General features: G+C 51.2%; 1 protein-coding gene across 2 annotated transcripts in view; it reads right to left on the bottom strand.

Moving 5' to 3' along the window:
• The window catches only part of Pkn1 (protein kinase N1), a 30,341-nt gene extending 19,042 nt beyond the window's left edge, over window positions 1-11,299 (bottom strand). The window contains exons 1-4 of one of the 2 annotated variants that reach the window (XM_005087555.3): window positions 11,125-11,299; window positions 4,964-5,264; window positions 2,932-3,083; window positions 2,325-2,460 (exon numbers count right to left, since the gene is read on the bottom strand). In XM_005087555.3, the coding sequence (XP_005087612.1) occupies window positions 2,325-2,460; window positions 2,932-3,083; window positions 4,964-5,264; window positions 11,125-11,145 (610 nt within the window). In that variant the 5' untranslated portion in view covers window positions 11,146-11,299. Of the gene's footprint in view, window positions 1-2,324; window positions 2,461-2,931; window positions 3,084-4,963; window positions 5,265-9,782; window positions 9,885-11,124 lie in introns of those variants that run through there. The other variant, XM_040736748.1, reaches the window with a different exon arrangement.
• Between the last annotated feature and the right edge of the window lie 3,182 nt (window positions 11,300-14,481).

The raw sequence follows: 14,481 nt of genomic DNA, 5'->3' as shown, positions 1-14,481 counted from the left end.
GTCATGGCTGTTTGTTTTGTTTTGTCTCACTGTGTAGCCCTGGCTGGCCTGGAACTCACAAAGACCTACCTGTTTCTGCCTCCTGCACGCTGTGACTTAAAGTGTGCACCATCACATAGATGTCTGACACTGTTAAAATTAGTTTTAACCAACAATTTGTCGCAATCTAGAATTATGTAGGGAGGGAGTCTCAAGGGGGACTGTCTAGATAAGGATGGGCTGTGGGGGTGTGTGATGGGGTCTTGATTACTGTGTGTAGTATCATTCCCTAGGCAGAGCAGGGAGACTGGGTGTAAAAGGCAAAGAGAGCTGAGTACCAGCATGCATGCAGTATTCACTGCTCTCTACTCTGGCTGTGGCTGTGATGTCACTAGCCCCTTCAAGCTCCTGCTGCCAAAACCTCCCTAAAATGATGGGCAGAAGCCTGGAACCGTGAGCCAAATAAGCCCTTTCTTCAATAAGTTGCTTTTGTCAGGATTTTTTTAAATCTTTGTTTCCTATTTTATTTTTATGTTGTATGGATGTTTTGGCTGCAAGTGGTGCCCACATCAGCCAGAAGAATACGCTGAATCCCCTGGTACTGAAGTTATAGGTTATGTATATGCTGGGAATTTCAACCTGCATCCACTAGAAGAACAGTCAGCGCTTTTAACCACTAAGCTGTCTCTCCAGGCCCTCAATGTGTGTGTGTGTGTGTGTGTGTGTGTGTGTGTGTAGATATATGTATGTATGTGTGTATATGTATTTTTTAATTTAATAAAAATGAAGAGGAATCAAGGAAGACACCTGACATCAACTTGGGGCCTGCACACGTAAGTGCACACATGAGCTCACACACATACACACATAAGTGCACACATGAGCTCACACACATACACACATAAGTGCACACATGAGCTCACACACATAAGTGCACACATGAGCTCACACACATACACACATAAGTGCACACATGAGCTCACACACATACACATACAAAAAAAAGTATTATGCAACCACACTGAGAACACCCATAGCTTTGGACAGATATGTCACAGCCTAATGTGACAAAGGAACCATATGATCCAGGCTTCTACGTCTCACTTCCATAAGGAGTTAGACAGGAGCTATATTCAGCTTTGTGGCCTTTTTAAGATCACAAAAAGTAGTTGAAGGTAAGTTGGAGCTCAAAATCGTCCTGCCTCAGCCTCCAGCATGCTGAGATGAGAGGCTCATGTAACTACGCCTGGCTCAACAAGACTTGGTCACCACTCTTCGGCTCTGTGGATGTGGTAAAAGCAAACATGAAAAACTCGGCTACACCGGTGTACCAATAACACTTTGTTTACAAAAAGACACCTGAGCCTGGTGGCACAAGCCCATTCATAAGGTGAAGGAAGCAGGACTGAAAGTCCAAGTCTGCTCTGGGTCACACAGTCAAACCTTTTCTCAAAGTAAAAATAAAAGGGACAGAGCAGAAATTGGAGGCACACTCATCACAGCACTCAAGAGGCCAAGCAGAAGGATCTCTGTGAGTTAGAGGCAGCCTGGTCTACATAGAAAGCTCAGTGCTACATAATGAGGCCCAGTTTCAAAACACAAAAACAGGCTGGACATGGTAATGCACACCTTTAATTTCCAGCACTCAGAAGTCAGAGGCAGGAAGACCTCTGTGTTTGAGGCCAGCCTGGTCTACAGAGTGAGTTCCAGCACAGCAAGGTCTATGTAGAGAGACTCCGTCTCAAAAACTAAATTAAACTAAAAGCAACCAAGGGACGGGGCCGGAGAGATGGCTTGATTGTTGAGAAGGCTTGCTGATCTTCCAGAGGACTAAAATTTGGGTCCCCAGACCTACACTGGATGACTCACAATCACCTACAACTCTAGCTCCATAAACCTGAGGCCTCTTCAGGCCTCTGGAGGAACCTGCTCACACACTGTGCATGTACACGCATACATGAAAATAAATCTCTAAAACAAACAACCCTTAAAAGGGGACAGGGTGTGGCTGAGTGGTACAGTGCCTACACAGAATCTACAGTGAAGGGCTGGGGGCAGGGGTCAATAATACAACCCAGACCTAGTGTGCAGGAGCCCTGGACCCACGCCAAACACAACAGAAGAAAGAAAGAGAAGAGGAACAGACAAGCCAGCAGATGCATGTGGCCCAGGGCAGCATTTGGCAACAACTATCCTAGCCCAAACTTTGAATGGGACAAAAGGCAAAGTCAGAGATGGGCAGGAATCAGCTCCACTTACAGTGAAATTAGCCCCTGCACTAAGGGGTGAAGGTCGACCCCTGGGAGGCTGAGGACAGGCAGGCAATGTCCAGGGGAAGGCCTCACCTTGGGCATCATCTGAAGCTGCCTGGCTCTCCAGCTGGCCAGCCTGTAGTGCACGGCGAATCTGCATGCGGATGATGTCAATCTTGGTCTTGCTATCCTGAAGCATCTGTTGGGCTGTCAACAGCAGCTTCCGGTCCTGGAAACAGACATGGAAGGTGACAGGTCAAGTCTGACCACCAACCCTGCTGCTATGCCATGAAGGCCTTGGGCAAGACAGAGCATTCATGTGTGTACACAAGAACTCGTATTCCCAGTGTCCTAGGGCCAGTGCAGTAAGACAGATAGTCCATGGGCTTCAATTCTAGCTCTGTGATCTCAACCATGTTTTCCCAGACCTCTGGACCTCACCTCCCCCATCTGTAAAGTCTGGACCTCCAGTGGACTGAGGACTCCACAGCCCAGTTTGGACCAGCTGGAGCTCCATTCTCCTCAGCCTTCAGAACATCTGTGCCGGGTGTCTGCAGGGCCACAGACAAATGGTGGTATACGGTAGTTAACAGAAGATGTCTAGAGCAGGCCAATCCAGAGACAGGAAGAAGACTACTAGTTGCTAATTGGGACACAGCCTCCTGTCACGGTGATGGAATGTGTTAGAACACTGTCCCACCTTGGTGCTGCCATTACTGTAGGTCTGGATCATGTTTTCTGCCCCCTGTTTGACCTTCAGCTCAATACCCAGCTGTTTCTCCAGGCCAGCGACTCGGCTCAGGTTGGTGGGTGAGCAGATGGGGCTGCCCTCTCCAAGAGACTGGGGAGCATCTGAGGAAACAGAGTGAAGAGAAGCACACAGTTGTCACTTCAGTGTACCCAGGAGACTTTGCCCCAGCTGATAGGAAGCCTTCAGCCCAACCTCCATACGTTCCCAGAAAAGAAGCCTGGGGGCTAGTACATAGGCAGGAAACACATGGCCCTTGATGCTAGAGTGGCCCCCAGCTTGCAGGAAGGTGGGTTAGTGGCCAGGTGTGCAGGTCTTTGGGGCTCTGTGGAATAATATCTACCTAAGGTGTGTACGCCTACTAGTGTGTGATGTCTGTAAGCCACAGGGGGTGGCAGGAGTGTAGTGCCCTAGATGTGGATGTAAAAGGGGTTAGGAGGTCTGTGTGAGCTTACAGTCACTATTTCTGTTGGTACAGCTCAGTTCTGACCTCTAGAGGTTTCTGGGATTGTTTGAAGGCTTGGCTGTTGCCACAGTCAGAAGTGAGGTCTGCACTCAAGAGTGACATAGTGGGGTTTGGAGAACTCACTACAGAAGGAGCTTATGAGACTCTTGGCTGAACTCCACCCACGTGTTGATGGGATAGTACTGGACCCCAACAGTGGACACAGCCATATGGAGAGGGGCTGCGGTGGAGCCTGTTGACTAGATGGAAAGTCTGTTGTGGATGGGACCCTGGTGGGGCACTTCTGGGGATGGCATGGTGACCAGGTGGAAGAGCTGTGGTAGGACAGCCAGAGACACACAGAGAAACCCTGTCGTGAGAAAAAAAAGGTCCTTACTGGGTTTAGTGGTACAGCCTACATAGGTGACTCACAATAGCCTATGACTCCAGTTTCAGGGGCTCCAATGCCATCTTCTTCTCAGGCACCTGATGTGATATACACAAAGACATCCAGGCATATACAGTACACATAAATAAAAGCAAAAAATGTTTTGTTTTTATAGTTTTTAGAGACAGACTTTCTCTGTGTAGACCTGGCTGTCCTGGAACTCACTCTGTAGATCAGGTTGGCCTCCAACTCAGAGATCTGCCTGCCTCTATCTCCCAAGTGCTGGGATTAAAGACATGTACCACCACTGCCTGGCTCTTTTTATTTATTTATTTATTTATTTATTTATTTATTTATTTATTTATTTATTTTGGTTTCTCGAGACAAGGTTTCTCTGTATTGTTTTGGAGGCTGTCCTGGAACTCGCTCTGTAGACCAGGCCGGCCTCGAACTCACAGAGATCCACCTGCCTCTGCCTCCCGAGTGCTGGGATTAAAGGCATGGGCCACCAACTCCCCGCTCCTGGCTGTATTTATTTATTCATATATGAATATTTTTATCTGGAGTGGTTTTTCTTTTTTCTTTTTCTCCCCTGGGTTTTAAGTGCTTTTTGAGGCAAAGCTTTACTGTGTACCTCTGACTGGCCTTGACTCACAGAGACCCACCTGCCTCTGTCTCGTGTGTGTGTGTGTGTGTGTGTGTGTGTGTGTGTGTGTGTGTGTGTGTACACAAAAAACAAACCAAAGAACAACTGAAAAATAGTCTATAACTGCTGTTGTATGACTGTGAAGACCTATAAGAGTGACAAGTGTACAATATTTGGGCGTTGATATGACTATGAGTTTCTGGGTTTTCATGTGACAGCATGTTACTCAGCTATTGTCTAGAAATGCTATAGCTGTGTCCTTAGTATCTGGTGACAGTGTGTGGATCTTTAATGTTACCTAGATGTTGGCATGTGCATCTATGTCTCCCTAATGCCAAAGACAGCTTTGGGTGGGATCTGGGAATAGGTGTGACGTGTGTTTCTCTAGGTGTTAATGGCCGTGTGAGTCTGGCATTTGCCATGGCTTCTGTTGACCCAGGACAGTATCTGGAAGAGTGCAACCCAAGGCCAGTGGACCCTGCCTGCTCCCAAGCTCTGGGCTCACCACTCCCGGCTGCAGGGTCAGGAAGCACCACATGTGCGTGCAGCTCCTGCAGCTGCTGGTGCAGCAGGTCAAGGCGTCGAGCAGAGCCCCGCAGCAGCAGCTCCACAGGGCCCAGGCTGCGGCCCAGGTCGGTGGTGGCTCGCCGCAGGTTCTCCGCACCCTCCTTTAGCTTCAGCTCCTTACGAATCTCCCGCTTCAGCCGCTCTCTTTCTAACTCCAGCTGCTGCTGCACCCCGGGGGCTGCCAGGTCAGCCCCAGCCAGACCCATCTGCTCCAGCAGCGACCAGCTGCGGGGCTCACTCTGCAGGGGAAGAGATCAGACACAGAGGTCAGGGGCTAGAGGACAGGTGGCCTCACCAGGGCACAGCTCACCTGACCTACCACCCTACCCTACTGCACCCTAAATTTCCAAGGACAGGGGCCTGCTCCTCCTCCCTGATCCACATAAGTGGCAATATCTCGGCCGGAGAGATGGTTCAGTGGGTAAAGGCACTTGCTGCCAAGCCTGGTAACCCTGAGTTCACCCCCCAGGGAACTACATGGTGGAAAGAGAAGGCCAACTCCTGAAAGCTGTCCTCTGACCTCCACCACACCCACACACAGACATAAATAAATAGGCGGCTGGAGAAATGGCTCCGTTAAAACACACTGCTCTTGCAGAGAGACTCAACTCAGTTTCAAGCCTCTAATTCTGGATCTAGGGGGATTTCATTCCTCTGACCCCTGTAGGCACTAGTGTGCATGTATACATAACCCCACAAACACATAAGCATAATAAGAATATAAGCAAACAAACAAATAAATAAATAGGGGGTCAAAGAATAGGCCAAGAACAAGGCCTCCTTCCTCCAGGCTGCACTGACCAGGCTCGCCACATGTGAGCCCTATCTCCCTTAATCTGTGACCTATGCAATGAGATTCTGGCAGGAAGACTCCAGAAGATTACTTTTTCCTTCCAGTTTCCTGCACTCCTAACCAGGAGGTCCCAAGGGCAAGCTACATGTTTCTTTTGCCATACTCCAACACCAGGAGAACCTTAAAGGCATGGCCTGCCTTCTCTCATTTGCATTTCCAAACTGCGAGGTCCCAAGGGCCGGTCCTGCCTTCCTGTCTTCTCCATCTGATACTCCAAAGAGCAGTGCTCATACCTCCCACAACTCCCAAACCTGAGAGCTGACATGCATGACACCCAAAATTTTCAGCCTCTACTTAGAGAACTGTCATTTGTGTCCCATCTCCTTCCTACCCTTAGTCCCCAGCTAAGAGGCACCCAGAGCTGAACCTCAACCTCTGTCTCTAGGAGTCTCCTTCTTCCCATCCTGTGGCGACCTAGCCCCCACCTCCAGATCCAGATCTAAAGGGGGATCAGCCGCCATCTGGGTCCTGGGTCTGGTCTGAGGGCCACACCCTCTTCCTGAACCTCAGCCCTGCCAGGGCCTCTGGATGCCACTTCCTCTTTCCTGCTACCTCCCAGCATCCTCTACGCCAGGGCAGCGCTAGGGCATGGGGTTTTTTTGAGGGGGGGGAAGGGGGAGTTGTTGTTACTGTTTTATTGGGGTTGTTTTGTTTTCTTTTTCTTTCTTTTTTGAGACAGGGTCTTTCTATGTAGCCCTGGTTGTCCTAGAATTGACTATGGAGACCAGAGTGGTCTGAAACTCACAAGAGATCCACCTGTCTTTGCCTCCTGGGTTCTGGGATTAAAGGCGTGTGCCATATAAGAGGTTCTTCTCACATCACCTCCTAAATGGCCATGCTTGCTTCTCTGACCTGAGAGAACACCCTGAACATACACACCCACAGTATACATGTATGTATGCATGCATGTATGCATGTATATATGTATGTGGTACACAGCATGTGTGTGAACCATAGATAGGCTCATAGGTATGATCACATTTCCAGCTTTGTAAGTGTGATATCTGCACACAGGCTCACATATGCACACATATGATATATATATACATATATATATATGTATGTATGTATACCTTTGTCACAGCTAGCTTCAGCTATCAAGGAACCTCAATTGAGAATTGCCTCTGTCAGACTGGCCTATGGGCATATCTATGAGGCATTTTCTTGATTGCTAACTGACGTAGGAGAGCCCAGCCCTCTGTGGGTAATGCCATCCCTGGGCAGCTGGGCATGGCCTGTATAAGAAAAGGAGCTGAGCGAGCCAGAGCAAGTGGGCCAGTAAGCAGTGCTCCTCTGTGATTTTGCTTTAAGCTCCGATCTTGATCTCCAGCCCTGACTTCACTCCATGATGGACTATAATTTATAATACCAAATAAATCCTTTCTTCCCCAAGTTGCTTTTGGTCAGTCTTTTACCATAGCAACAGAAAGCAAACTAGACCTGCCCCACCTGCAGGGGTGTGTGGGTAGAACATGGATTCACAGGGGTGTGCAGCTTCTAGGTCTGCAGGTCTGTACCTGGCTCAGTGTGTGCACAGAATACTGACTCACACATCTGCACTTCTACATCTGCAGGTATCCAGAGCAGTCTCACACACACTGCACTCCCATCCATGTGGGCACCAGGATGGGACAGGCTCCTAAGTGTGTGCACTCCCACACCTGCCTGCACAGACAGGGCTACACAGCTACATAGGAAGATGCTGTCTCAAAAAAGAAAAACAAACAAAACAACCCCTAATAAAACACTAACAAAAACAAGCCCTCAACAGCCCTGCACTGCCTATTCATGTCTTGTCCCTCGTCCCCAACTTCCCCTTAAGAATCAGAACAGCCAGTTTTGTAGTAAGGCTCTGTGTGTGTGTGTGTGTGTGTGTGTTCTCGCAGCTTCCTGTAGACAGGCAGCACCAACTTCCTGTTTCCTCCTACCCAGATGTCCACCACGGCTGATCTCAGCTTGGGAGCCTAGGGGGCCCACCTGGCCTAATAGTAGCTCCCTGAAGGTCACACCAGGAGAAGACATCCCTGAGTGACCCATATAGCAGGCCACAACTGTTTACCAAATATACACCAAATCTGAACTATCAGTGATACAGTTACAAGGCTGTATATATCAGGGACAAGGTATATGTGAAAACATTCTATTTTCCATTGGACTTTACTGTGAACCTAAAATTGCTTTAAAAAAACATTTTTAAAAATAGTAGTAGTGTTGATGGAGAGATGGTCCGGCAGTTAAGTGCTCACACTGCTCTTCCAGAGGACCTGAGTTCAGGTCCTAGAAGCAGTGCCAGATGGCTCACAACTGCCTGTAACTTCAGTTCCAGGTGGATATGATGATGACTCTGGCTTCTGTGGGTACATACCCCTCAATATACATAATTAAAAACAATAAAATCAATAAAAGTAGTAGTGACAGCAGTGGGTGAAGGCTGGTAGAATGTATAAGCTCTGAACCTCAGAAGTAACAATAACAGCAGCTACTACTATCCCATCCAGGTCTCCACCAATGTCATCCCATGTTGCAGGAACTACTTGTTTTGCTTCGTAGTGTTTTGTGCTGGGCCTCATGTAACACAAGGTGGCTTTGCATTCAATGCACAGCAAAGGCTGGCCTTGAGCTCCTGCCCTGCCTCCTCCTTGCCAGTGCTAGGGTTGTGGCATGTACCTTTACATCTAGCATAGCGTGGTGCAGATGCTATGGATACACAGACAGAAACCAAACTGTCTTCAAAATGAAGACAATGAGTTCAGCAAGGCTTTCTGCCACAGGCCTTTGATCCCAATACTCAGGAAGAGGGGGCAGGAGGATCCCTGAGTTTCAGGACAACCTGGTCTACACAGTGAATCCCTAACTAAAACACACACACACACACACACCAACAAACCCCACCAAGAACAAAAAACGGGAAGAATGAAAGAAAGGAAGGAAAGGAAGAAACGAGCTAAGGCCCTTGCCCTAAGGTCCCACAGTCAGCAAGAGATAGGGCCAAACTTCCTAACAACAGCTGGGAGGGATCCATGCTCACCACCCACTGCCGCTGGGAGGCACCGTCCCAAGGAGCAAAGTTCACCTCGGCTCTTAAGTCCTCCTGGAGGTAGATAAGATTGCAGGCCAAGAGCCCTGTCATCTCCTCTCTCTGTATCTGAACAGTAGTCACCATGGGGGGAAACTGAGGCTCAAAAAGGCCATAGCAGTGATTCTGAATGAAGGTGGGGTTGTCTCTTCATCACCTCTAGAAATACATGTTAATGTCTGGGGTCATTCTTGGTTGTCATTACAACCAAGTACAGAGACACCGGTCAAGTGGAGGCCACTGCTGCTGCTCAGCATCCTGAGGCGGATAGGACAGCCCCACCACAAAATGACCTCGGCCCAAATGCCTTTGCTGGGGCCTTGGGAAGAAGCATGGGCTTCCAGACCGGACTACCAAGCACCATGTTCACAGATAAAGATGTCACAGAGGCCCTTTCATTCCCTCCTCCAAAACAGGAACAAGACTCAGAAAAGTAACGGCTTTGACCCAAGAGTTCATCAGGGAAGACAGCACTGGGATTTAAACCCAGCCTCACCAAACAACACTCTGGCCATGACTGGGCCCCACCCACTGTCCCTCACCAGCACCCCACACACACACCATCAGGCAAAGCAGGTACACAGCCAGGAGTAGGGCCAGTTCAAATGGGGAGCATACAGGCAAAGAGGAAAAGTGAGGGCCCTCAGTCCCACCTCCAGCAGAGGAGGCCTGAGATACGTAAAGCATGCAGGGAAGGAAGGAGGTATGGCCTCCTGGGTCCTCCTCCCCTGGGTGAGTCACTTGCCCAGGGCCAAGGAGTCACTTAAGGGCAGCAGGGCAAACGCCTGGCCTGGTCTTGAAGAATTAGAAGTCAGCTTCTCCACCTACCCTCACAGACCTGGGGACACCAGGCCAAGAGCTCTCATCTTGGGGAAACCTGTTTGGCAAAGTAGCCAGGGATCCAGAACCCCACATCCTGAGATTTCAATGCCGGGGCGTTCCCAGAATCTAGACAGGACATCCGTTTGCCAGACACAGAACAGACAGGCATGGAGGTCGTGGAGCAGGGCAGCAACTCCAAGCAGGAATGGACTTAAGGGAGGAGACAGGGAGGAGCCGAGATGTGGGTCCAGTCTCATTCTGGGAATCACAGCCTCCGTATGTGCCCTGTGTGGGACACACCAAGCACATGCATGCTCTGGGGAAGCCCTACACAGGCCTCTGTGGGCTTGAAGGGAGCCAGCACCCTGTGCTTCACGCCTGGAGGTCTGACCTTGTGAGATCGGCAGCACCAGATACGCCCAGCTCCTCGGCAAGGCCGGCAGGCCATCAGCAGGGCTGGGGAAGAGGGGTACAGGAGGGACAGGGGAGACACGGGGCAGGCACAGAAGATGAGAACCAGTTACACAGGACAGTGGACTGCACGGGGAAGAACTAACGGAGCCACAAAGATACCACGAGCTCAGATTTGGGTCATTGAATTAGAGAGTGGGAAGTCACCCTGACCCTGCTTCCTCTTGGGAAGGTGAGTTCAGAAATGCCCAACAGGTCACACAGGGGAGGCCATATGACGGGCAGATGCCAGTCACAGGTGTCTGTTGCGAGGAAAGCGGTGACCCAGCCCTGTCGCCTTCCAGTCACAAAATCCTTCCTGCCTGTGTGACAGGACACGCCCCACCTGGGGTACGGCTCCATCTGTCAGCATGAAGGGTGACTACGGGGAAGGGGGGGGGAGGCGGGAGGAGGAACCGGGCCTCTGGCCTAATGAAGTGACTTAGGCACTTCCTCCAACAGGTGCCCATCTGGGTGGCGTCAAAATCCTCGTAAAGACGTCTGCGGGCGGGGGTGGCCCGGGCTTTGTTGTGCGGGGGAGGGGCACGGGCCGCGGCAGGGCGCCAGGCACCTGCTCCAGGTGAAGCGGCACCTGCCAGACACCGAACGCTGAGGTCCTAGGCGAGCAGGGCGTGGGGACGAGGGGCACCGGAGCCCGCAGCTGGCCTCGGACGCCCAAGAGGGGTCTCCGCTGCGCCCGCTGACTCTCGGGGAGGGCCGGAGGAGGAGGAGCGGCGGCAGAACCGCGAACTGCACCGCTTCCTCCGACCACGTCGGCGCCCCCACCTGCTACCAGGGCCCGCGCGAACTCCCGGGGGGGAACCTGGTCCCGGGCTCTCCCCGTGCCTGGGGTCCTCGCGCCTTCCAGCCGCCCGGCGGACGCGGACAAGTCGCCTACCTGCACGGCGTCGCCGGCCATGTCCTCCGGCCGCCCGCCCGCCAGGGGTCCCAGCGCCGAGGGAGGGCTTGCGAGCGCGAGCGGGCGCGGCGGGAGGCGCGGCGCACAGACCCTCCCTGGCGCGCGGCGCGCTCCGGCCTGCTTCGCTTGGCCCGGCCTGGCCAGGCCTCCGCCGAGCTGCGCCCTCCGGCCCCAGCGGCGCAGGACGGGTCACGTGAGCGCCGAGGTCCGCGCCTGGGGAGGAGGCGGGGCGCGGCGGGGGCGGGGCTCCCGGCGGCCCCGGGGGTTTGCAGTCGGGAGTGGGGTCTCCCTGGAGGTGCCGCTCGCCCTGCGCTCGCTGTAGCGTGCTGGAACTCCGAGCTGCAGAGAGGCCTCGTCCCCCGCCTCGGACCCCTCTGAAAACAAAAGTCTCGATCCATCTCCCCACCGCCCAGCTGCACAGGCGCATCCTCCCACTTTCCCGGAGGCAAGCGCTGGGAGAACAGGACTTCAAATCCCAGGGCCCTGGCCTTAGGAGACCACCTTACCCTTCAAGGCAAAGATTTCCGTAAAACTTAATGAGGAAGAGTAGGCCAAGTGCAGAGACCTCGAGTGCACAAAAAGAAAAAAGACAGCAGCTGTCACTTTTAGTGTTTTGAAGACTTTATTTGGACTTGTGTATGTTAGAAATAAGTTTGAGGTGGCTAAGAAAGAGACCACCATTCTAACTGAAATGTCTGAACAAGGCAAAATTTGCTCTTGATCAACAGTGCTGGGGAAAAGCAAACACGGAGACAGGAAGTACATTTGGTTTTTATTCTAACTCAGGTGACCTCACAATCTTATTCAATTGGCTAGCCTGAAAAAAAAAATGGTACAGAGGAAGTAGAGGAGGAAGGGGGAAGGGGTCACTGCTCCAAGCCATCAAGTTCCTAGAATGGAGGGGGAGGCAATGTGTCAGCAAAAGTTTTACTGGGTGAGGAAAATTAAAACATCTCCATAAAAGTCTTACAAGGCAACCGGGCGTTGGTGGCGCACGCCTTTAATCCCAGCCCTCGGGAGGCAGAGGCAATCGGATCTCTGTGAGTTCGAGGCCAGCCTGGTCTACAGAGCGAGTTCCAGGACAGCCTCCAAGACAATACAGAGAAACCCTGTCTCGAAAAACAAAACAAAAAACAAAAACAAACAAACAAAAAAAAAGTCTTACAAGGCAGGGGAGATAATGATTGCAATTACTGTCCAAAACACAAGTTTTATAATATTTGCTAGAAATGACTCTTAACTCTTACATGTGTATGTGTGTCTGTGTGTGGGTTAGGCACGTATGTGCAATGTCACGAGACCAGAAGAGGTCTCCCTAGAATGGGATTCCCTAGAATGAAGTTATAAACGGAACTGTGAGTTGCTCCGCCTGGGTTCTCCCCCTGGGTACTCGGGACCTGACTTAGTGTGTCTGTGCATGCATGCACAGGCCAGGGCAAACGTGGGCGGTCAGTGGACAACTGGCAGGGTCGGTTCTCTTCTTCCACCCTATGGGTTTCTGGGGGCCCAAACTCAGGTCATCAGCCTTGGCCTTAAGTGCCTGTGCCTGCTGAGCCATCTCAACAGACATGCAGTTACTTTTAATATATTTGCCACTATTAATCGATTAATTGAAACTCAGCATGGCCTCTGATGCACTGGGCCTTGGGGATCCCTGGGGGGCTCTAGTTTTTGCCCTCTGGGAAGTTTTGCTTGCTTCTTTTTCCTGGATGCTGCATTGAGATGGTACTTCAATAATGTATACTACTATCCAAGTGGACCATAGAGGCCTCTGCAGAATTTCTCCTGGGGGACCACAGTAATGTAGGTGCAGGATTGTGGTAGCTGTGAGGACCTCTCACTCAGAAACCCAGTGAGGGATCCAAACATTGGTCCTCAGGGCTCTGGGCAGTACCTACAGTGGGTGGCCCTCCAATGGGACAAGAGTATCTATGTGTTTCTGTCCCCTCTCCCCTCCTTCCCTTCCTCCCTCTCCCTCTCCCTCTCCCTCTCCCTCTCCCTCTCCCTCTCCCTCTCCCTCTCCCTCCCTCTCCCTCTCCCTCTCCCTCTCCCTCTCCCTCTCCCTCTCCCTCTCCCTCTCCCTCTCCCTCTCCCTCTCCCTCTCCCTCTCCCTCTCCCTCTCCCTCTCCCTCTCTCTCTCTCTCTCTCTCTCTCTCTCTCTCTCTCTCTCTCTCTCTCTGCCAGCTCTTTGGGGAATTTTTAACAGAGAGGAGGACAATCGCAACAATAGGGAAACCACTCCCTTAGCATCCTGCCCAAGCCCTCCACAAGCCCAGTACGCTGTCACTGATCTTCCTGGACCAGAGCAGAAGCCTTCTTCCTTGTCTCCCAGCCTACTCCTACAGTCTCTTCTCCAGCCACAGCCCAAGGGGCCTGTGAACACTAAAGCCTACACATTTCTAGGAGGAAGCCACCAGCCCCTGGGTGATGGTGCCCTTGCCTTCTCCATGTCTCTCCTCACTCACCCCTTCAGCAAGTTGACATCCTAATTATACCTCAAATGTCTGCTGAGTGAATTAAATAGCTTGCCAAACTAATCATCTGGTTTCCTTTTTGCCTTCATAATCAAGATATGCCCTACATGGTGAGCAAGAAACCCACCCATTTTACAGCTCAGGAGGGCATGGGATTGGCAGGGGAAAGCCTTGCCCCAGGCTCTGCCTGTCAGGTTCTGAGCTGCCTCTGGGGATGGATCTTGGGAATCCAGCCAGGCTCTCCTTCAACCTTCCAGCATTCATTTACTCAGTGAGTCTTTATCACGGTCTGCTGGGGATTTGGGTGCACTGGAAACAGAGCTGTACTCTAGGCTTTAAAAGGGACAAAGAACTAATTGTAAAATCTCCATATAACAATGATAAAAGTCCCAGCAGATCCCTGAAGCATCCCTGGCCTCTCTCCAATCTACTCTGGGGCCTGGACACACTAGCTCCCAGACATATTAGGTCTCACCACAGTCTGTCTGCCTCTCCGTGCTGGAAAGTATAGTCCTGTCTTTGAAGCAGCCTTAGGAAAGGGTTCTCATCCTCATTCGGCCTTCAAGGTAGTCTGTCCAGCACTCTGGTTCCTCATCTGCTGCCAACCACAGGGTCTTTGTACAGATTGTTCTCTGGCCTAAAATGTCTTTCTGTCATATTTCCTAAAGGCTGGTCCCTTTGCTCATTTAATTATTTAAAGTTTTTATTACATTAAAAATTGTATTTCAGCCGGGCAGTGGTGGCACACACCTTTAATCCTGGCATTTGGGAGGCAGAGGCAGTCAGATCTTTGTGAGTTCCAGACCAGCCTCCAAAGCCACAGAGAAACCCTGTCTCGAGAAAAAAAAACATTTGTATTTAA

This window comes from Mesocricetus auratus, unplaced genomic scaffold (assembly GCF_017639785.1).
Source record: "Mesocricetus auratus isolate SY011 unplaced genomic scaffold, BCM_Maur_2.0 Super-Scaffold_100081, whole genome shotgun sequence".
Classification (NCBI taxonomy): domain Eukaryota; kingdom Metazoa; phylum Chordata; class Mammalia; order Rodentia; family Cricetidae; genus Mesocricetus; species Mesocricetus auratus.
The sequence above is the reverse complement of the archived record's forward strand: the minus strand, read 5'-3'. Positions and strand labels throughout refer to the sequence as shown.